At 58.9% G+C, this 22,827-nt stretch overlaps 1 protein-coding gene across 1 annotated transcript; it reads right to left on the bottom strand.

The window, feature by feature from the left end:
- Positions 1–2,415: 2,415 nt before the first annotated feature.
- Positions 2,416–22,193, bottom strand: RAB15 (RAB15, member RAS oncogene family). Its single transcript, XM_065404176.1, has 7 exons — positions 22,070–22,193; positions 10,421–10,481; positions 9,066–9,126; positions 8,005–8,082; positions 5,995–6,084; positions 5,648–5,713; positions 2,416–2,574 (listed from the first exon to the last, which is right to left on the bottom strand). Exons 1-7 carry the CDS (start codon positions 22,191–22,193, stop codon positions 2,416–2,418), a joined length of 639 nt encoding a protein of 212 aa, XP_065260248.1.
- Between the last annotated feature and the right edge of the window lie 634 nt (positions 22,194–22,827).

Genomic DNA, 22,827 nt, shown 5'->3' with positions numbered 1-22,827 from the left:
CTTGGGGCTGAGCGCGGAAATACGCGGGCGGATTCCTGCTGGACGGGGCGACCCCATCAGGAAGGAAGGATCGGACGGGCGCCCTCTCCCCCTCCCACAGCAGCACACTCCGCCCCCGTCCGCTGCCCGCTGGCAGGGGCACCGAGAGCCTTCGCCTGCAGCGTTCTCCTCTTTGCAGCGCTCCGCGAGTCCCTGTTCCCCCTCGTTTCAGACGAGGGCTCCGGGGCGTCTCACCAGCAGCGAGGGGCGGGAGAGCTGAGCTGATCGCATCCCAGCCCTCCGTCTTCAGCGCCTGCTTTCCTGCAGGGCTCCTGAGCGTGCGTGCTGCTGTTGCTGCTGCCCCATGTCCCCGCTGGGTTTGACGATGAGCGCCCCCTTGTGGCGGGACAATAGGCAGCGCTCTCCCAGGCCTGCCCTGCCCAGCGCCACAGACAACCAGGGATGGTGGGGGAGGGCCATAGCCAAGGCCCCTGATTAGCCCAGCAGGGCATGTGGAAGACACTCAGTCCTGCCCATACATCTGACACCACCTTCGGTGTAGCGGGTAACCGCCAGCACCGGCACAGAAAGGGTTAATACTTGCAAAGTGAGACCCCCACCCCACCCCAGGCTCCCACATCCCCTGCTCCTCGGACACCAGAAGGGGGAAGGGGTGGAAAATGAAGAGCACGATTTAAACACATTCCGGGGGGCGGAGGGGGCACAAACCCATTTCCCGGCTGGTTAAGTGGTGTCTGCCGGCTCCGAAGAGCCTCCTAAGAAATGGACAGAGGAGCAGAGCGCAAAGCAAGGAGGGTCCGTCTGCCAGCCGGGCACTGGCTGGCCAGGAGCAGCGCCAGCAGGGATATGCCTCACAGCTCAGCTCCCAGTGGCATGGACCGGGCAGCCCCCGTTTCACTGCCCTGCATGTAAATGCAGGCCACCCTGCAGAAGCTCCTGGACGCGGGCTGGGAACTGGACTCGGAACCATGCAGTGCAGAGACTGGACTGGAGATGCTCTCACACCCCCTGGCTGGGCCAGGCCCAGTCCCACAGGGGAAGATGGCGGATCAGCCCCAAGAGCCTGGGAACGTGCCAAGTGCACCAGGCCTCAGGCCGGCCAGGCAGGAGCCAGGAACAGGATGGGTTGAGCCAGCACTGGCTCTAGATTCTGCCACGTTCCAGATGGCCGGCGGGGCGGGCGATAGGTGGCCGACAGCTCCTCCGGGATCCAGCCAACTGGATACGTGGCCTGAGCGTCTCGTGACATGACTCTCCTCGGCCAGTCCAGAGCGGAGGAAGGCCTTGGTGTACGTCCTCCCAAGGGGTTCACCTCTACCTGGGCCTGTTGGGGACGCGGCCAAACCAACCTCCGGAGATCGTTAGCCCCCCTGGCCAGGCGTGAGCAGACTGGCTGCCCCCACGGTCTGGCATCTGGCTGCCTCCCAGCCCAGGCAACCCGAGATGAGCCAAGGGACATCTTCCACTAGCTGCCAGAGCTCTTGGGAGTCTCCGGGCAGTACAGCAGTGACCCCATTAGGGCCCAGGATGGCCTCAGAGCCCGTGTTGGCACTGAGCGGCCTAGGGGAGCCCAGCAGCCGGCCGCAAGGCCCCTACCTAGAGGAGTGGCCCCATTCGCAGAGGCACTGGCCAGCCGCAGCTCCCGCCGAGAGCTGGAAGAGATCAGCCCCTTGGGAAGGCCAGCCACTTCCCTGGGGCTCCCGGATTCCTGTTGGGGCACCAGACTGCAGGCAGCCGAGCGGGTGGGGAGAGTTTAGCTGAGGTTATTGCTCCCAGGCAGCCCCAGCGTCACCCACCACACGGACAGGCGTCTGCAGCAGCGCTGCTCCCAGCCGGGAGCCTTCAGGGCAGGCGGCACCGGGGACACTGGCAGAAGGAGGCAGAGTGTTTGAGACAGCCAGAGCCGCATGTCCACAAAGCCCCTCTATGAAGCCGCAGCTCTGGACGCCCCACCTGGAGAAGGGCACGTTGGCAGTGGAACGGCAGGAGAGGCGATTCCCAGAGTCTCTCTGCTCAGGTTACTGTGGGCCAGGCCTGGCACTGCCTGCCCAGCAGTCCCGGCCGCCTCACTCATTGCAGCGAAGCGGAGTCCTTGCGAGCACAAGGAAGCAATCCCTGGATAGCACAGCCAGAGCCGAAGTCCAGCCGGCACCTGTGGGTGCCTCCTTGGAAGGCCGCACGGGAGACTGATCCTGCTCCGGTTGCGGGGAGGGGGGGGACCACAAATGCACCAGGATGGGCAGAGTGACACCGGGACATCTGGCACACACAGCACGTCGGGAGGAACCTACAGAGCACGGCAGACCCAGGGGACAGCAAAGGAGACACACCGGGGAGCCCGAGGAGAGTCCAGCAGCGCAGGGAGCGGAGCAGGCCGGCGGCAGGGTAGGGGGACCCGGGCAGCAGAGAGGCCCTTCAGCACCAGCAGGCTTTGGGAGAGTTCTCCGCCCCCTCGGGTTTGCACTCCTCCTCCTCCAGCTCGGCCAAGTTCAGTTCGTCCGCCGCATACGAGCGCAGCCCGTCCAGCTCCTTCTTGTGAGCTTGCAGGACCAGCTCCGTCAGCCGGGTGAAGGACTGCGGGAGAGAGCCCAGCGTCAGGCACCCTGGCCAGGCTGGCAGCACCCCCTCACCCTGCCCTCCTCCAGCCCATGCTGCTGTAAGGGGCCAGCCAAGGCAGGCACCTGGGGGATTCAGATGCTGGTCTCCCCGTCTTCCCTCAGGGACCCCCTCCCTCCCCATTGTCTGTCACGCCCTCCGGCCGGCTCTTGGTGCTATTGTGATGCAAACAATGGAGAGTTCCTGACATTCACCATTGTGTTCTCCTTTCATCCCACTCTTCCTAGCTAGACCCCCCTTCCTGCCCCTCCACCCATCCGGGCTCTGACCAGGGAACGCTGGCAGAACTCACTCCACGCTATCTACAGGGAGAGTCACAAGACGGCTCAGAGGCCTGGAAAACAAGGCAATACCCTGACTTATCAATGGATTCCATCACTGGTTGGGGAACGCGGGAGCGAAGCAGCCGATGACCCGGCCAAAGCTGAAAGATCGGGAACTCAGGTCGGACTGACAGTTGAGGACATTGACGCCCTATCAAGGGAAATGTTGGCTGAAATTAATGGTCAAAAGATGACAGATCCGCTGACTGATATCAGAGCATCTCGGAAAATCACATCCTCGACCATGAGATTGTGGACAGGAATGAAAATCAATAGAGATGGGACCACAATATAGCCACTCTGCAAGAAATGTCGGGAGCAGACTTTAATACCTGCCCATGTTTTGGAATGTAGTATAAACTCTGGCGAGTCAGGCTTAACAGTATAATACAAGGCAGGCCAAAAAAGACTTTGAAGAGCAATTAGCAAAAGACACAAAAACTAACAGTAAATTGTTTTTAAGTACATCAGAAGCAGGAAGCCTGCCAAACAGTCAGTGTGGCCACTGGATGATCGAGATGCTCAAGGAAGACAAGATCATTGAGGAGACGTTAAATGAATTCTTTGCATTGATCTTCATGGCTCAGGATGTGAGGGAGATTACCACACCTGAGCCATTCTTTTTAGGTGACAAATCTGAGAAACTGTCCCAGCTTGAGGTGTCATTAGAGGAAGTTTTGGAACAAAATGATAAACTAAACAGTAATGAGTCACCAGGACCAGATGGTATTCACCCAAGAGTTCTGAAGAAACTCAGATATGAAATTGCAGAACTACTAAGTGTGGTATATAATCTATCACTTAAATCAGCCTCTGTACCAGATGACTGGAAGGTAGTTAATGTAACAGTGATTTTTAAAAAGGCCTACAGAGGCAATCCCAGCAATTACAGACTAGTAAGGCTAACCTCAGTACCAGGCAAATTGGTTGAAACTATAGTAAAGAACAGAATTATCAGACACGGAGATTAACACAATTTGTTGGGAAGAGTCAACATGGCTTTTGTAAAGGAAAATCACGCCTCACCAATCTATTAGGGTTCTTTGAGGGAGGCAACAAGCATGTGGACAAGGGTGATCCAGTGGATATAGTGTACTTGGATGTTCAGAAAGCCTTTGACAAGGTTCCTCACCAAAGGCTCTTACGCAAAGTAAGCAGTCATGGGATAAGAGGGAGGGTTCTCTCATGGATCAGTAACTGGTTAAAAGATAGGAAGCAAAAGGTAGGAATAAATGGTCATTTTCAGAATGGAGAGAGGTAAATAGTGGGGTCCCCCAAGGATCTGTACTGGGACCTGTGCTGTTCAACATATTCATAAATGATCTAGTAAAGGGAGTAAATAGGGAGATGGCAAAGTTTGCAGATGATACAATAATACTCAAGATAGTTAAGTTCAAAGCTGATTATGAAGAGTTACAAAGGGATCTCACAAAACTGGGTGACTGGGCAACAAAATTGCAGATGAAATTTGATGTTGATAAATGCAAAGTAATGCACATTGGAAAACAGAATCCCAACTATACACATAAAATGATGGGATGTAAATTAGCTGTTACCACTCGAGAAAGACCTTGGAGTCATTGTCTAAAAATAATCCGCTCAATGTGCAGCAGCAGTCAAAAGAGCTAACAACGATAGGAACCATTAGGAAAGGGATAGATGATAAGACAGACAATATCATAATGTCACTATATAAATCCATGGTACGCCCACACCTGCAATACTGCGTGCAGTTCTGGTCACCCCATCTCAAAAAACATATATTAGAAATCGAAAAGGTGCAGAGAAGGGCAACAAAAATGATTTGGAGTAAGGAGGAGCTTCTGTAGGAGGAGAGATTAAAAAGACTGGGACTGTTCAGCTTAGAAAAGAGCCGACTAAGGGGGGATGTGACAGAGGCCTATCAAATCATGAGTGGATGGAGAAAGTGAATAAGGAAGTGTTATTTACTCCTTCACAGAACACACGAAGAACCAGAGGCACCCAATGAAATTAATAGGCAGCAGGTTTAAAACAAACAAAAGGAAGTATTTCTTCACACAACGCACAGTCAACCTGTGGAACTCATTGCCCGGGGATGTTGTCAAGACCAAAAGTGTAACTGGGTTCAAAAAAGAACGAGATAAGTTCATGGAAGTTATGTCCATCAATGGCTTTTAGCCAAGATGGTCTGGGATGCAACCGCGTGCTCTGGGTGTCCCTAAACCTCTGACTGCCAGACGCTGGGACTGGATGACTGGGGGTGGATCACTCGATAATTGCCCCGTCCTGTTCATTCCCTCTGAAGCACCTGGCACCAGCCACTGTTGGAAGACAGGATACTGGGTGAGACGGACCATTGGTCTGACACAGGATGGCCATTCTGATGTTCTTATTGTAAGGAAAGTGAGGCTATTTACGGTTGGACACCTTGGATCAAGTTGTTACCAAGGCCCTTGTACATGTTGACAAATTCATTCCAGATTCCTGGCCTGAGATAACAATCGTGGGACAAGACGACAACAACTCTGACCTGGGCCAAAGCAGAACTCCTGGGAGACTGGTGGGGCTGGTTGAGGGATCAGCTTGAAATCCAGTCTGGAGAGAGCAGGGGAAACCACCGGCTCTGGGCTCTTTTTCAAGGTTTGCTCGTCTGATGGCAAGGAAAGGAGCCTGCCCCCCACCCACCACCCCTGCCCTCCCATCTCAGAACATTGCTGGGCTCTCACCTCCTTAATGTTGAAGTTGGTGCAGGCACTTGTTTCGTAGAAGTCCATCCCATACTCCTTAGCCAGCTGAAAAGCAAGAGAGTCCCTTAGACAATCACTGAGCCGGGCATCGATTGCCAACCTCAGCACAGTGGAGACAAGTCCACCCTCCCCCTCCAGACACGTACGCTCACTCCTGAGTGCTGGGAGCACGTGGGCAGCTGGAGGCCGACCGGGGGGTAGGGTGGGGCCGGGAAGACAGAGTATGTGGGGCGTGGCCCCCACAAAGAGCAAGAGCATGGGCACCAGGGGGGATGGGCACCTGTTGAGGGGAGCAGGACATGCTCTGCGGTGTGAGGCCCGCTCACCTGCAGGCCTTGTTCCCTGCCCACTTGTCTCTTCTGTTCCTCGTCCGCTTTGTTCCCGATGAGGATCTTCTGGACCCCATCTGGCGCATACTGGGGAGGGAGGGAAGACTCGTTAGCCCATCCCAGCATGCACTGGGGCACTGCCCAGCCCTCCCATAGCTCCGCCACAGGACCCCGGGGCTCCCAGCATGCACTGGGGCACTGTCCAGCCCTCCCATAATAATAATTAATGGAGATATCCCATCTCCTAGAACTGGAAGGGACCTTGAAAGGTCATCGAGTCCAGCCCCCTGCCTTCACTAGCAGGACCAAGTACTGATTTTTGCCCCAGATCCCTAAGTGGCCCCCTCAAGGATTGAACTCACAACCCTGGGTTTAGCAGGCCAATGCTCAAACCACTGAGCTATCCCTCCCCCCCCCCATAGCTCCGCCACACAACCCCATGGCTCCCAGCATGCACTGGGGCACGCTCCGCCACAGGATCCCGGGGCTCCCAGCATGCACTGGGGCACTGCCTGGTCCCCTCCTGAAGCTCCACAGCACCACAGGGAATGACCCTGGGGCTCCCAGAATGCAATGGGGCACTGCCTAGCACCCCCCAGCACCGCCACACCACAGAGAATGACCCCAGGGCTCCCAGGCCCCCCCTGCCACCCCAACCCCACCGCAGGGACCAATCCCAGGGCTCCCAGCATGCACTGGTGCACTGCCCAGTGCTGCTGCCTCCCTCCAGCCCCGCCGCACCAGGGACCGACCCCCGGCTCCCAGCAGCGACAGGCCAAGCCGCCCGGGAGCGACAGGTGACCCGGTGGCCCAGCTAAGACCCCTTGAAGGGGCCTGACCCAGAGGGCGGCGCTCAGCACCGTCCAACAGCTGAGCCCTTCCAAGGGGTCTCCACTGGGCACCCAGGATCACCCGTTGCTCACGATGGCCTTGGCCAGGATGGCTCAACCCCCAGTAGCATTTGCTGGAAGCGACGCCCACACGGCAGGGCACAGGCTGGGCAGCAGGCCTGCCCCGAGCCCCTGGCCTGCTGCAGGGAGGGCATTTCAAGGGGTCAGGTCTTCAATCAACGGCCCTGGCTGCTGCAGGGGGACCCAGCCCCCATGAGGGCCCGTTCTGGATGCCCTGTGGCTGAGTTACTGCCCCGTGGCTATTGGCACAGCACAGGTGCCCTGCACCCTATCCCCGGGGGGGAGTGCCTGAGCTGTTCCCACCGGGTGACGAGGCAGCCAATACAAACCAGCTGCTCTACACGACTCATTGCCACAGGCCCCACAGTTCCCATAGGGCTGATTTGTGCCCTGCACCCACGTCCGCTCCCAACTCTCCAGCCACGCGTGCCCTGCTGCTCGCTGCTCTCACAAGCCGGCCTTGCACGTCGGCTGCAACCCACGGCATGGGCCACGTGCCATCGGCAATCTGCGCTGCGTGCTGCCCACTGCCTACCACTGCAGATCCACTGCACACACTGGCAGAGCCCCCTGCTGCCCATCCCCCACACTGCAGGCCATCGCCAACCCACCCCACGCACTGGCAGAGCCCCTGCCCCTGCTGCCCACTCACTGCCACTGCAGATCCACCCCACGCACTGGCAGAGCCCCATGCACCTGCTGCCCACTCCCCGCCACTGCAGATCCACTGCACACACTGGCAGAGCCCCCTGCTGCCCATCCCACACACTGCAGGCCATCGCCAACCCACCCCATGCACTGGCAGAGCCCCATGCCCCTGCTGTCCCCCCCGCTGCAGACTTGTTCAGGGTCCCCTGCTTGGCAGCCAGACTCCAGCTGTTCGTTTGGCTCGACAGTCTGTTCGCTCCAAGCTTATTCCGAGCCCCGTCACTGCCCCGCCTCGCTGCTCAGGGCTCAGCCCCAACACAAGCCGCCCGCTCAGCCTGGGCCCATCCAGACCAGGTCACGGCCTCAGGCAGCAGGGACTCCCCTCCCCACATGTGCTCGGGAGCCAGAGGCCACCAGGGAAGACAAGTGGCTCCGAGCTGACTCCTACCTCGTCCACGTCGCTGGCCCATTTCATGATGTGTTGGTAGGAGCGCTCGCTGCTGATGTCGTAGACCAAGAATATCCCCTGCAACGAGACCCAGCGCACAGGGGATGGGGTGGGGGAGCAGAGGACAGTCTTACCCACAGTGCACTGGGGCAGAGAAGAGGCCACCCTCCCTCATACCATGTGCTCCTATGCACCTGCCCTCTGGGAGGCACCAGGGCGTGGGCAGGGACCCCCGGTTCCCGGGAGGCACCGGGGCGTGGGCAGGGATCCCCGGTCCCCGGGAGGCACTGGGGCGTGGGCAGGGACCCCCGGTTCCCGGGAGGCACCGGGGCGTGGGCAGGGACCCCCGGTGTCTAGCCCTCTGGGAGGCACCGGGAGCAGGGTCAGCTGAACACACCTATCTAACCTACAGTCACTCCACCATCCCAGTGACAAGCCCAGGTGGCCTCCTAGGACAGGCCACAGTTAGCCTTAAGGGAACCCAGTGTGGCCTAGGGGGTAGGGCCTGAGACTCCGGACACCTGGGTTCCATCTCCAGCTCTGCCAGCACCTGCTGGGTGACCCTGGGTGGATCCCTTCCCCGTCCCTGCGCCACAGTGTCTCCTCCCACCCTTTGTCTATTGAGCTCTTGGGGGCGGGGCAGGCTCGGAGGGGTGGGGAGGATCCTGCCCTGGCCCCATCAGCCTAGCCCTGGGCGCAGAAACCCTGAAGGGCCGTGATTCCCACAAGCCTGCTCTCGGTGGCACCCTGAGAGCCCCATGCGCACAGTGCCATTTGCCCCCCCCCCCCCCCGACTACCCAGCCTCTCCCTCGGTCTCTGACAGAGCAGATCTTGCCTTCGGCAGTGAAAGGCGGGGGCCCAAACACTGGCCTGGAATGGCGCCAGAGGGACACCAGGAATCTGCCAGGTCGCATGACCCACTGAGCAGCAGGTCTTACAGGTCCCACTCTGCGCCAGGCCCACAGGGGACGGAGTCCGATCCAGCCCCCGTTACGGGGCCTAGAGAGACGTGTGCTGCCCACCCCCGGTATCGCCGCCACAGTGAGGGTGGCGCCATTACCTGGGCTCGTCTGTAGTACTGCTTCGTTATCGTCTGGTACCGCTCCTGGCCCGCCGTGTCCCTGCAGTGGAGCAGAGGTCATGTCAGTTGCGGGCATTCCCTGGGCGCCATGACCCCCGAGGGACGGGGATACAGCGCCTCCTCCTGCCGCAGGGCGGGAGCAAGAGCCACAGAACAAACAGCACCAGGGCTGGGGGAGCAGCTGCAAACCCAAGGTGGGCACAAGCCGTGGGGCAAGTGACTCGTGGGGCATCAGTGGGAGCTGGCCATTGGTGCCAAATGGAGCCAGAGGGTCTCGGATGGGCACACATAGCAGGGCTCATCCCAGACACCCCAAACACACACACTCTCCACCTTCGATGGCAGAGGATGCCCCTATCTGAGCGCTTTGTCCTGGTGCCATTAGCTGCTGTGTCACCTGGCTACCCGGCGGGTGGGTGGGCAGTGCCAGGATGGACACGGGACAGCTGTGGCCACTGCTGCCTCTGCCAGGGAGCGCTGCAGCCCGGCCAGCAGCTCCCATCTCTGGCTCTGTCCTTCCCCAGCCCCTCTCTGTGACCTGGCAGGGCCTGTCGGCAGGAGGGTGGGGAGGGCTGCGAGCCCAGCGCTCTACAGAGACAGCCCAGAGAGCGCCCTGGGCCCGGATTGCTGCCCTCCAGCTGGCTGGTACGCTGGGGCCTGCAGCTCGGCGCCAGGCCCTTTAAAGCAGCTGCAAGGGCACTGCGGGCTGAGGCCAATGGCCCACCCAGTTTTGCAGCCTGCTTCCAGCACTGGCCAGCAGCGGGAGGGTGTGCGGCCCATGACAAGCATGCAGCAGCCGGTCTGTGGGGGTGGAGCTTTCCTAGCCCCAGCTGCAGCAGTTCATCCGCGGCCCCCACTGCCCAAATGAGAGACTTCTGCCTACGGTGGCACCTTCGGTCCCAGAGCAGTTCACACGCTACATACACAACATCCATCACCACTGCAACGCTGCCACCTCTGCGGAGGGACATGGCAGCTGAACACGACAGGACAGCCTAGGGTGGGAAGCGAACTGGAATGCTGCAACTGATGGAGACTGGGCAGCGGGATTCAGGAAGACACACCTGTGATGGAATTGGGCCAGGAAACGCAGACCAACGCGCCTGCTCTTGCAGAGATTGCCAGGGTATCTGTAACCACCCCAGGGGCACTGGGAGAGAAGAGCACCCCCTACTGACTGCCACCCCTCACAGCAGCAGCCACATGTTCTGTAGAGGTGTTGAAACAAAGTACTGGCCCAGCAGGACCTCAGCTGGTGAGCTTCAGCAGGGTCCCGGCCCTGGATCACCGCACCCTGGCCCAACACCCCTGCGGCCCTCGGCTTCAGCACTCACCAGATCTGTATTCGCACTTTGATACCATCCACTTCTATGGTCTTCATCTTGAAGTCGACCCCTGGGGAGAGGGGCGAGAAGAGAGGCCTTATGGGGAGCGGCGCTGCCTTGCTGCTAGCAAGCGCTCTGCCAATTGGCAGCCACGCCCTGGGTGTGGCACGGAGAGCAGAGACTTCCATTGGCCTGTGCGTCCCATGTCATCCGGGCTGTGCTAGACTAGAGACTGAATTGGGAAGCTCTACCCAGCCTCTCGCCCCTCCCACCGCATGCATTCACCCCCCACCACCACCACCACCCAGGGCACTGAGGGCTAGAAAGGTGCCTTGGTATAACTGGAGTCAGTGGGAGCCACACCTGCTGGACACAGCCCAGTGTCTCCTCTCCAGGTCACGGCCAGTCTGGGATACCGGGGCAAGGGCCAGGGCATGGACAGGAGAGCCGACCGGGTTCTGCTCAACTCCAGCAGCGCATTCCCTTTGGGGGCAGCATGTGCAGTGGTTAGAGGAGGGCAGGGGGATGCAGGTCTTGTGATGCCCTGGACTTGAGCTCACTCCTTGCCCAGCCTCCTCCCCACTTCCCACAGGTCCCCATGCCCCTGAGCCATACAATCCCACAGTCCCCCCTGGCATCTGTGCGCCCCGCATCGCCAGGACTCCAACCCCAAGCGCCCGCAGCCCCCCAGGATCTGATGGATTTCAGCCAGGAGTTCGCAAACCACCCCCCATTATTGGGAGACCTGGATGGGCGTTAGAGGAGGATTCTGGGATGCGGGTGGGACGGGCTCCAGGGCACTGCATGCTGGCTCTGTGCTGCAGAGGGGCAGCTGTCTGGGTAAGCCAGGGCCCCGGCCCCAGCCCGGCTGCTCTCCACACTAGGCGACAGCAGGTCGGCGTTCTGGAGATGCTGCCACAGGCAGGCTTAGAGCGCTTCTTCACAGGGCCCACCTGCTGCACGGACCGTTCTCTGGGCTTTGAGTTTGCAGCTCTCCATAAACAGGCTGCAGGAATTCAGCGATGGAGGGGAGCATCACCTACTCAACTCGGCCAACCCCTACTCTCCGAAGTTAGCATTTAGCTTCCAAGCAAGGCTAGTTAATGAGGTACGGTCCCAGACACGCATGTCTCCTCAGCACTTCCTAGCCCACTTTTTCAGAGAGGGAGAGAGGCTCAGGTCCGTCTCTGTGCGGTGGTTGTACAGCGCCTAGCACAACGGGGGTCCAACAATAACAACCACCTCTGACATTTTGCTGAAAGCCTCATGTCGACATTGGTTGTGCGAAGGGGGCCACACCCAGCTCAGAAATGAGCTACCTGCTACCAGCAGCGGCTCTCCACAAAGCTGCTTTGAGAGAGGGGATTGTGAAGAATCGCCTCTGTGCTCGGGGTGATGTCTATCGGGAATCCCCCGGCCAGATCAGCTCAGGTTTTCCAGAAAACCCCTCTACCTCAGCTCCAGATCTGACCCGCCGATTACAAAGCAGAAAGGACCTTCGGGGTTTTAAAGTGGACACGACATTAGGCTTATAACAAACCCTGCTGCAGGTTTTGCAGCAGATAGCGTGGCTCCACAACCCATTAAAACCAGAATACTTCAAAAGACATTAAGGGTGCAGAGTCAAGCTCTCAAGAGGCAGGAATTGCCTAGACCACCTCAATCGTGTCCCCTTCTCCATAAGCAGCATTATGACACACACAATCACACACTTGTTTCTGCCCGAGTTTGAACCCAGAACTTTCGCCTCCACAGCACAAGAGGCTAACGTCTGTGCTAAAAAAGTAGCAGGTTTCACCCACCTGTGCTAACTGGTGGCTATGCAGACTTATCTCTGTGGGCCAGCCACCAGCACGTCACACAACTCCTGCTTTGCCAGTGGGCTACACACAGCAGCGGCATATGCCCTTCCTGCAGCCCCCATTGGCCTGGAGCGGCGAACCGCGGCCAGTGGGAGCTGCGATTGGCCGAACCTGCGGACGCGGCAGGTAAACAAACCGGCCCGGCCCGCCAGGGGCTTTCCCCGAACAAGCAGCAGCCCTAGTTTGAGAACCACTGGGCTAGAGGGTATGTTGATGCAGGAGACAGGCTGGCTGGCTGGCCCAGGCAGCTCATACAGGTTTGGGAGCATATGCCGTGCAACTGGAGTAGGCAGAGCGTTAAGAGCAAGCACAGGCTCTCCTGTGTCTGTGCAAATGGCAGTTCCCTGGCTCAGCACCGGGGCCAGATCTGGACAGATTGTCACAGAGAAGGCGAAGAGCCCCTCTGATCCCAGGGCTCTAAAAGATTTCGGGTCCCGGCTCCAAACCAGGGAAGTGCTAAAACCAGGAACAGTTGGGAAATAATTTAGACCCCGGCCACGCCCCCTCTTCCTTCCTAGCTTTGTTCTCAGGTAAGACTGCACCCTTTGTGAGGAGACGTTCCAGTAAAATCCAGCCTGCAGCGCACACCGAGCCTGGGCCCGAACGGGAACAGTTTTGCAAAGCATTAAGCAACTCGTTACCCTCTGTCTTCATGGGAAGGGCTGGGCCTCACTGCCCGGGCCCCTAGAAAACCGGCCCCGTGTCAATGGCTGCGTGTGTTATGTTCACAGCACACAGAGAGAAGTTAGATCCTCTTGCTGAACCGTAACATGACCGTGTTCCGTAGAATCCCGAACGATAACGCACAGAGCTGCCCACAATGCAGGCTGCTCCCTAGGGCAGAGTGGCCCATTCACCTCGCCCTGGACTAGCCTAGCTTCTTCCAGGCTGAGGCTGACCCCCTTAGCCGGTAAGCAGGACCAGGAAACACCCCAACTCTTAAAGCGACAGCTTGCACTTCTAACCCAGACCTCGATACACCACAGTTCGGAGACAAAATAAACTGAACGAGAGGTTATTTGTTCTGTTGGAAACTCCGTGTCTTTAGTTCCCTCCGGGGTTGTTTCCCTCCACACACACCTTAAATGTAACCACATTTGCAAAAGCACATTTCCTTTGCTTTTTGCTACAAGATGCCTTAGCTGCCGAGCCCGGCTGCCTTTCCCATAAATCACAGCTCAGCATCCCAAGAGCAAATCGGGAAGCCAAAAATAGCCCCAGCCACTGTTTCTGATCGCAATAGCTTCGTCATGTCTCATCCATCCCCCTCCAAAGACGTGCAGAAGCTGGACCTGCAATACCCAGCCTGCGTTATGTGCTTGTAGATCAGGGAACCCGTGCTCTGCGCAGTCACTTGGAATGGTATACAGGGTGCCTCCCATGCCCGGTACCAGGACACCGGCCTGATTGCTTTCTAGAGAGCAAGGCCAGAAGGGCCCATTCTGACCATCTAGTCTGACCCAAGATGTGGCTGCTTAAAATCAGCTGACATCGATCTAGCTTCATTTGGAATTTACCCAGGGAAGCTAGAATATAGGCCAAACTAAGTGTTGGGCAGGAAAACTTTGGTGCCCTACGAATCCGCACCGCATGGCTGCACATGGATGGAGGTTTGTGCGAGCGGCATCCTGTTCACTGCGGCCCAACAAGTCCATTGCCAGCACCGGCCCATCCCAGAGACAGGGCTGCGACTGGCCACACCTCACCTGGGGCTGTGGCAGGCAGGCCAGACCCAGCTGTGTTGTGCCATGTAGCTAGAGACTGCAGCAGCAGAGTGTTTTTTGCAGCTTGGGTTTCAAGAAAGCCCCTACGATTCATGCTCGCTGCTGTGGCAGGACTGCCCCCGCCCAGACAGAGGCCTGGGGTCCTTCCAAAGCTAGTTTTTATGCATTTCTAAGCCTAGTAGGAAGTTAAGAGCCCTCCAGCCACTCACAGGGGTTTACAGGGAAACACGACGGTTCTATGAGCGGAGATCCATACCCATGATACAATATTTGACAATCATAGAATATCAGGGTTGGAAGGGACCTCAGGAGGTCATCTAGTCCAACCCCCTGCTCAAACCAGGACCAATCCCCAGACAGATTTTTACCCAAGATCCCTAAATGGCCCCCTCAAGGATTGAACTCACAACCCTGGGTTTAGCAGGCCAATGCTCAAACCACTGAGCTATCCCTCCCCCATATGTCATAATGTTCAGTGTCGTGTTGGATTCTCCATCACCGACCATGTTTAAAGCAAGACTGGATGGTTTTCTCACAGCTCTACGCTAGGAATGCTTTGGGGGCAGGTCTCTGGCCTGGGTCACACAGTGTGAGCTCATCACACTGGTCCCTTCTGGCTTTGGACTCTAGGACTCTCTTAGGAGCTGCCTGCCTGGCAGAACAGACAGCTCCACTTCTCAGGCCAGTGGGACTTGCTGCCACCAGGGCAAAGCCCATCTGTGCAGGAGACAGAGCGTCCTCTGGGGCCGGTCCCACCCTGGGTATGAAACTCCCTCAGGAATGAAGCTCTGTCCCAGCCTTCCCCACCCCTGCTCCAAGGGCCAGGCACACTTCTAGGAACCATCTCTTCTAACATAAACACAAGTCCCGTTTGAAAAACCCGACCAAAACAAGCCACTCCCTGCACTCTCTTCTCCCCGGGCAGGGGTGCGGAAGAGGAGAGAACCACCAGCACATGACAGAGGTTAGTCATATTGCTGAGGCACAGCTGGAAGGCACTCATAGGACGGTGATGAGCACGGCATAAGAGCTTATCTAGAACAGACAGCAAGGGAGTGCCAGATGTCTCCATGAGCCGAGCTCATACCAGGAGCAACAGCCCGGGCCTCTGTGATCAGCGTGAGCTTGGGCCCAATCGCTCACGTCTCCTCTGTCCATTTCAGGACAGAGGGTTCCTGGGGAAGGAAGGGGCGATTCCGGCCATTCACCAGTGGGATGCCCATCCCATAGCGCATTGCTGTCTCCAGCCAGCCATTCCAGGGGCTTGACCATTCACAAGGCCTCAGTTCTCAAGCCAGCCCGCTTGTTTAGCAGGACCCATCGCTCTAGGGAATTCCACGTAGTACATCTGACTCCTTCGGGCCATGCTCACAGAGGTGGTGCCACCAGACCCCCGGCCATCTCTCTTCATCTGGAGAAGGCCTTTCCCAGCTGACTAGCTACACCACCCACCTTGCCAGGTCTCCTCCTTCGACCCCAGAGGGGCTAACCAGCACAGCGCAAGGCGGCGACGCTACGGGGCACAGCCCCCATCAGTGGCGCTATCTAGGGACTCAGACAGTGCTCTGGGGGGCGGTTATGCCAGAGCAACAGTCCCAGGAGAGAGACTTCAGCCAGCTGGTGCTAGGGGCTGCTCCATGCTTCTGTAGCACTGCCCAGCCACACGCCAGCGAGCGCGTGGCAGGAGTCCCAGAGCCCTCTGCAAGGCAGCGTGGATTAACGCCATTGCAGCCCATTTTACAGCTGGGTCCGATCCCTTGTACTGCGATGCTGCCCAGGAGCTGGCCCTTGGTGTGCCAGGCGCTGTACAGCTGCAGAACAATGGGGCTGCTCCACAGAGCTGGCAAGCGAAGCCAGAGCGTGGTGGAGCGAGTGCCCAGGCAGGTCGCCGGCCCAGCCAGCCTTTCCCTGGATCTGACCAGTGGACTCATCTTCCTCTCTTGGCAGCCTCCATGCCAGTCTAGTTCTCTGCCCCTGCCTGCTGCGGGCCCAGAAATCACGGGGTCCTTTCAGTCCTGCACACTGCCTCTTATCCTCCCCGGCGATCTCGCAGGGAGACGGCACACCCTGGCATAGGCGCAGCCGCCCGTGCTTCATGCAGGGGAGGGCCAAGGCTGGGCGATCCAAGGGGCAGCGGCACAGCCCTGTCGTAGCGAGGAGCACAAGCTGCTTTTAGGGGGGGGCTAAGCGACAGTGAGCTGACAAAAGTCACTGTGGGAAACCGCAGCTTCCCGTGTGCCAGTCACACGGGTTCCTTTATGTACCAGCACTGCCCAGAATACACCCCGCCCGGGCACACGGCTGAGACGCCCAGCAAGGAGCCTGTAACCCGTCATGAAGCGGGCGCCCAGCGAGAGGAGGGTTACTGGTCACAGACAGACCCTGCCCGCTCAGGACACGCTGACTGCAGGGATCCTTTGAACCGCAGCGGCCTGCAGGCCACGTGCAAGCCGTGGACAAACCGCCTAGGAAGGGGCTATGAGGATCGGACGCTCCTGCTGGGCACTGCTCTCTATATATTTGTGCAGCACTCAGCACAATGGGGCCCGACCTGCCTGAGGCCACTAACTAGTACTACAATATAAATGATCAATACACACCAAAAGCGCCGGAAGGCTTGCACCAGCACGCAAGGGTTAGATGATCCCAGAATTAAAGGTGCCGATGCAACTGCAAAGAGACCCCCGCTCAGCCCGTGAATGGGGCAGCTCAGGACAGACAGAATCTTTGGAGCGTTTAGCTGCCAGACTCACGGCTCTATTGTGCCCCGCAAAAAGTTTTTTTTCAAGAGCTTATAACTTGGTCAAAAATAGACCAGTTTTCACCAGGATAGCAAAAGGCTCCGCAACATCTGGGCGAGCCCCCTGCTGAATCACAAGTCCCTGCTCCAAAGCCGGGAGGCACTAGAGCTTCTCAATGAAACGTTTTTTTTAAAACATGGGCAAAACAAGATTTTTTCCCAGCCTCATTCTCGGAAATGGCTGAATGATTTTTGCTGAAACTTTCCAAAGGGATTCAGCCTGAGGCAGACACCCAGCATGGGAAGTTTCAGCACAATCGGTTAAAGGTTAGCAAAGTTATAAGCAATTGAAAAAAGGGTCTTATAATGGAAAGTGTCAGGCAACCTTAACTATGGGTGGAGCAGATAGATGATTATTGTAACACTCACTGCCTGATTTACAGAGCTCCTAAAACAGTTTGTGAAGCTTTCAAAACCTCTAATTGAGCCATCCGTACTCAACCCCCCAGCCACCTCCCTTTGCTCTGGGAAGCAGAAAGTTGACACCCAGCCTGGTGGATCTGGATTAGGGTATCTGTGCCCCCGACAGAGTGTTAGCGTATCGATGCCAGCAAACGCTCAGCCTCAGCAATGGAGCGAGAAATTAGAGGAGTGTGGAACACAAGCCATATGACAGCAGCAGCCAGAAGTGTGGGAGGAGAGAAGAGTGGTTCTATTCATTATTAGGGGTATCGCCTGGAGCATCTAAACCCAGATCAGGTTCCCATCATGCCGGGCACTGCACAGAGTGCAGAAACAGCCCCTGCCCCAAAGAGCTCGCAGTCTAAACAGACACCAGGTGGGAAGGGAAACTGAGGCATGGAGACGGGAAGGTCTTTGCCCCAGGTCACCTGACAGCGCCATGGCAAAGCTGGAAATATATAGTCAGGAGTTCTGTTCCTGGTTCTAGCTGCCCTGTGCTTTAATCCAGCTGGTGGGAGAACTTCTACAGCTGGCGTGTGAGTGTGTGTGCGTGGGGGGATATTGCTGCGGAGGTGCCCCATCCATCCCCTTGCTTCACAGATGCTGGGGTGGGGATGGGGGGGGAGAACAGAATTGCCTGCTCCTAACATTTGCTCTGAATTAAGACAATGACTATAATTCAACCTCATGCTTCAGGGCTTCCGCCAGTCATCTGCAAAGGTCAGGAAGAAATTCCTCCTCTGCCTTCTTCCCCTCCTCCCCAATGCACAATTGGCCAGATGTATTCTGGGGTTCCCCCCAACACCTTCCTCTGGAGCATCAAGAATTGACCACAGCCAGAGACAGCACACTGAATACGGTGGGCTGGTGCTCTGACATGGACCAGAGAATCCTCTTTCTTAGCTGGCTGGTTCTTGCTCACATGCTTTGAGTTATGCTGATCACCAGATCTGGGGTCGGGCAGGAATGTTCCCCCTTGGGGAGGGGGGGAGGGTGACCAGACAGCAAATGTGAAAAATCGGGACGGGGGTGGGGGGATAATAGGAGCCTATATAAGAAAAAGACCCAAAAATCAGGACATCTGATCACCTTAGTGGGGGAGTCTCCTTCCTCTGCAGCATTGGGCACAGGTTGTCTGCTGCAATCAGTGGTCTCTGCCTGGGGATCACAACAGGTTAGCCTCCCGAGGACTGAAATGCCTTAGTCTAACAAGCCTTGGGGCTCAAGACTGGGGTGAAATGTAATAGCCTGTGCTATATGGGAGGTCAGTCTAGATGGTGAACTCCCTTCTCGCCTTACACTCTGGAACTAGCCAGTAGGCCATACTGCAGGGGGGCAGGCCATTCCACCTGGGAAGGAGAAACTGCTGAAGGGAAGAAAGTAATTGGCACAACCCAATGCAGCTTTGCGTGTCTAAGCGTTCAGCCCGTCAGTTTGCTGGAACTCTGAACATTTCCAGCTGCCCTGAGTGGGCACAGAGAGGGGGGGCAGAGCTGCTTGATTTGCCGGAGGCATCTGACCTCCTGTACACGGGCAGTGTACTGCTCTGGGGCACGGCACAGCAGTTTCCCTTTGCTTCTCTGAAAGCTTTCTCGGGAGGAGAGCACCCCCTGCAGAGTAACCCAGGGCTGCGGATGGAGTGAGTGGAATTTTATAGAGCCGTGTTTCTAGCCATGTTCAATTAGTCCGGTCAACTGATCACAGCTCCTGCCTATTTCTCTCTTAGCATATATTCATGGATCGGGGACCCAGCTACCAGCTTCCCTTTTGTCAGAGAAGGCTCGCAACCCTGGGTACAGGAGAGCGTGCTGGGGTTTCACCTACCAATACCCTGGACGACGGTATTGAATGCAAGGTTGCAAGTGACACTATCGAAGGAAAAGAGCAGATAGGAAATAATACCGCCTAGTTCTTGTACAGCCCGCAGGCCAGTATTATTATCCCCATTGTACGGATGGGGAAACTGAGGCACGGAGCAGGGCCGTGACTTGCCCATGGTCATCCAGCAGGCCAGCGGCAAGCTAGAAATAGAACCCTGGTCTCCTGAGTCCCAGTCCAGGGCTCTGTCCACTAGGCGGCACTGCCCAGAGGTGCAGTGCTGGAGGAGCTCCTGGAGCCAGAATGTAAGTAAGAAAGAGCGGTCGGATCAGACCCTCTGCAGGAGGCCAACTTATTAAGCCAGAAGCCTGCAGTGCATATCAAAGGAGTTACCCTGGCTTGTGGGAAGGGGCTGCCCCAGGCCAGGAGCACGCCTCCTCATCCCTTCAGCGGCTCAGGAAGGGACGCAGCCGAAAGCAGGCTCAGGGACACGCCCCGGGGAACGGAGCGGTTTTCTAAAGCCACTGCCGGGCACCTTCTGCCCATTCCTGACCAGGCCCGGAAACCCTCTGTCCCGTCACTGCAGGAGGGCAAGGAGAGCTGCAGCCCCGGGGGGGGGGGGGGGGGATTCTAACCGCACGCTGCAGCCCACTGCCATGGCTCCACACCTGCTGCCTGCACTCACTGGAAGAGGCCAGCCCGCTCTCAAGCCGCAGCGACCCGTGGCCACGGTTCCCAGCAGTTCGTTGCCCTGAAGCATGAGGGTTGCTGTTCCCTGTACAAAATGATCCCATCTAACGTAGCCCTGGATGTTTTTACTAGGTACGCCCCCGGCCAGCCCTTTGGGGTCCTGCTATGCGGTTGGCCTCAGTGGCGGCAGGTACCACAGGGCAATCGAAGCCCCATTCGCTGAGCCGTCACAGGGGGCGCCCAGTTTCCTCTCTAGCTCAGCTGTTCTCCTCGGGGCCATTCCAAGGTGTCCCAATCTCTTTACACAGGAGCCTCTCCAAGGCCCTGAGCCTTTTCCTGGGGGAGGGAAGGTGTCGGGAGGGGGAGCAGCAGCCATGCCCTGGGAGCCCCAAAGATTCAGTTGCTAAAGAGCGCTTTTCTTTTTCCATGGCCCAGCTGATTGGCTGGAGCAGCGCATTCAGTCCCTGCCACATCTGTTGCACTCGGGGCAGGATTCACACCGAACCAAAGGAGGGCGAAGGATCCCCCAGCACAGAACAGGGCAGCGCAGAACAGGGACCTACTGGTTAACTGCTGAGTTGAGAGCCCACTGATGGGAGGACGAGACGCTAAAGGCCGAAAACAGCCCCTCCTTGGCACGTCCCTGGGAGCAAGCTCCCTGGCAAAAGATGGTAGCCTGCGAGGTGGACTTATAGAATAATGGACTTTAAATAGCACCTTCCACCCAAGCAGTTAGTTCACCCAACGGCCACCGACATGGAGCCAGGTCTCAGGTGTGGAGCACAGAGACTGCTCCACAACCGCACAGCCACACTACGCCCTGGTTTGGGAAGGGGAGAAACCCAATTCGGAATCCGGTCCCAGCACCCAGACTGACAACCCCAGCACCACACATCAGAGGGCCTCTCCTGAGCATGGCGCGGCCAGGACCTCTGTTTTTCTCTTCTCCACAGCCCCTCATGCCGGAGGGGAAGGCAGGTTCCGGAGAGAGGGACTAGCTATAGCACCACATCCAGGATCTCCAGCAGCAGGGCCTGCAGCACCCAGTCCCCCTTAGGAGTCACCGGACTGGGGTACACAGGATTCCTCCCCCCCCCAACATTAGGCCAAGGGCCTGCAAGATTTTTGCTCCCCCCTTTCCCCTGTGCCCAGGAGGGACCCAGAGCACTGACTGCACCAACGACACTGGGAGGCTTTCTGGCAGATGTGAGGGGCCCCTTTGTGGGTAGAGAGCACCCAGAAAACCTTGCCGAGGTTCCCCCGGTGCACCCAGGGGTCAGTGGCTGCTCACAGCGGACAATGGGTGACAGGGCCCCCAGCAGCAGCCCCTCACCCAAGAGCTGGGAGAGCTTCTATGGAAGGGGTCAGGGTTCCCAACCCAGCCTCACCGATTTCCCCCTCCACCCCATGGCTCTCAGCCTGGCCCCATCGATTCCCTCCTCCGCGGTTCCCAGCCTGGCCCCACCCATTTCTCGCTCCCGGCCCGGACCCATCGATTCCCCCCCGCTTCTCCCAGCCCGGACCCATCGATCCCCCCTCCCCCGCCCGCACTCGCGGCAGCGCGGTGATGAACAAAGAGCCGGTTCCCGAGCGCTCAGCCACAGCCGCCTCCGCGGGTCCCTGGGCCGGGCGCCCTCGCAGGGACCCAACGCGCTGCCGACGACGCTGCACAACGGGCAGGAGCCCAATGCGCCCGCTCCCCCGCACCAGTGCACCCCTCCCCCCCCCGTCTCCTACCCCCATGCCCACCCCCCCAGCACCAGTGCGCCCCCCAGACCTGGTCCCCTACCCCCATGCCCAGCCCCCCCAGCACCAGTGCGCCTCCCAGACCTGGTCCCCTACCCCCATGCCCAGCCCCCTGTACCAGTGCACCCCCCCCAGACCTGGTCCCCTACCCCCAAGCCCAGCCCCCTGTACCAGTGCACCCCCCCAGACCTGGTTCATCACCCCCATGCCCAGCCCCCCGGCATGAGCGTGCCCCTCCGCCAGACCCTGTCCATCACCCCCATGCCCAACCCACCCACCCCCCGCATCAGCGCGCCCCCTCCCCCCAGACCCGGTCCATCACCCCATGCCCAGCCTCCCCCCGGCACCAGTGCACCCCCCAGACCTGGTCCATCACCCCCATGCCCAGCCCCCCCGGCATCAGCGCGCCCCCTCTCCCCGACCCTGTCCATCACCCCCATGCCCAGCCCCCCGCATCAGCGCGCCCCCCCCCCGACCCGGTCCATCACCCCCATGCCCAGCCCCCCGCATCAGCGCGCCCCCCCCCGACCCGGTCCATCACCCCCATGCCCAGCCCCCCCGGAGCCGGCCCCCCGGCGATGGGGAAGATGCGCCAGGAGCCCGGCGCGGCCCGTACCGATGGTGGAGATGTGCGAGGGGTGGAACTCGTTGTCGGTGAAGCGGCAGAGCAGGCAGGTCTTGCCCACGCCCGAGTCCCCGAGCAGCAGCAGCCGGAACAGCACGTCGTACTGCTTGGCCATGGCGGGGAGCCGGGGCGGGCTGCGGGCTCCGGGCTCAACCCCGCGCCGCGCCTGCTGCTGCCATCGCCGCCCGCCCGCCCGCCGCGTCCGGCCGGGCTGCAGCCCCAGCGCCCGCCGGCGGGGGGAGAGCCGGGACCGCGCCGCCGCAGAGCCAGGGCCGGCCCCTTCCCCGCCCGGGGACCGCTACCCGGGCTGCAGGTGGGGCCGGGGGCAGGAGCGGGTACAGGGGACTGACTCAAACACCTGCATGAGCCCATCGCTGGGTGGGGGAAACTGCCCCCCGTGTGACCCAGGCAACCACCCTGCCTGAGTCTGCAGAGAGCCTGAGCCCATCGCTGGGTGGGGGAAACTGCCCCCCGTGTGACCCAGGCAACCACCCTGCCTGAGTCTGCAGAGAGCCTGAGCCCATCGCTGGGTGGGGGAAACTGCCCCCCGTGTGACCCAGGCAACCACCCTGCCTGAGACTGCAGAGAGCCTGAGCCCATCAATGGGGTGGGGGCAGCTGCCCTAGGTGTGACCGACCCAGCCACCCTGTCTGAGTCTGCAGAGATCCCATCCCAGAGCCCATCGCTGGGAGGAGTGGGAGGTGCCCCTATTAGCTCTGGAACCCACTGCCACCACCTCAGGAAAGGAC

Source organism: Emys orbicularis, chromosome 4, assembly GCF_028017835.1.
Source record: "Emys orbicularis isolate rEmyOrb1 chromosome 4, rEmyOrb1.hap1, whole genome shotgun sequence".
NCBI classification, from domain to species: domain Eukaryota; kingdom Metazoa; phylum Chordata; order Testudines; family Emydidae; genus Emys; species Emys orbicularis.
This window is presented reverse-complemented; position numbering and strand designations above follow the sequence as displayed.

Excerpts from the sequence above, each read along its gene's own strand:
- RAB15 (XM_065404176.1), bottom strand. The coding sequence starts at position 22,193 with ATGGCCAAGCAGTACGACGTGCTGTTCCGGCTGCTGCTGCTCGGGGAC. Across the intron at positions 8,083-9,065 it reads AGTACTACAGACGAGCCCAG|GGGATATTCTTGGTCTACGA; the intron begins GTAATGGCGCCA and ends GTCTCGTTGCAG. Across the intron at positions 6,085-8,004 it reads GGGCCAGCGACGTGGACGAG|TATGCGCCAGATGGGGTCCA; the intron begins GTAGGAGTCAGC and ends CTCCCTCCCCAG.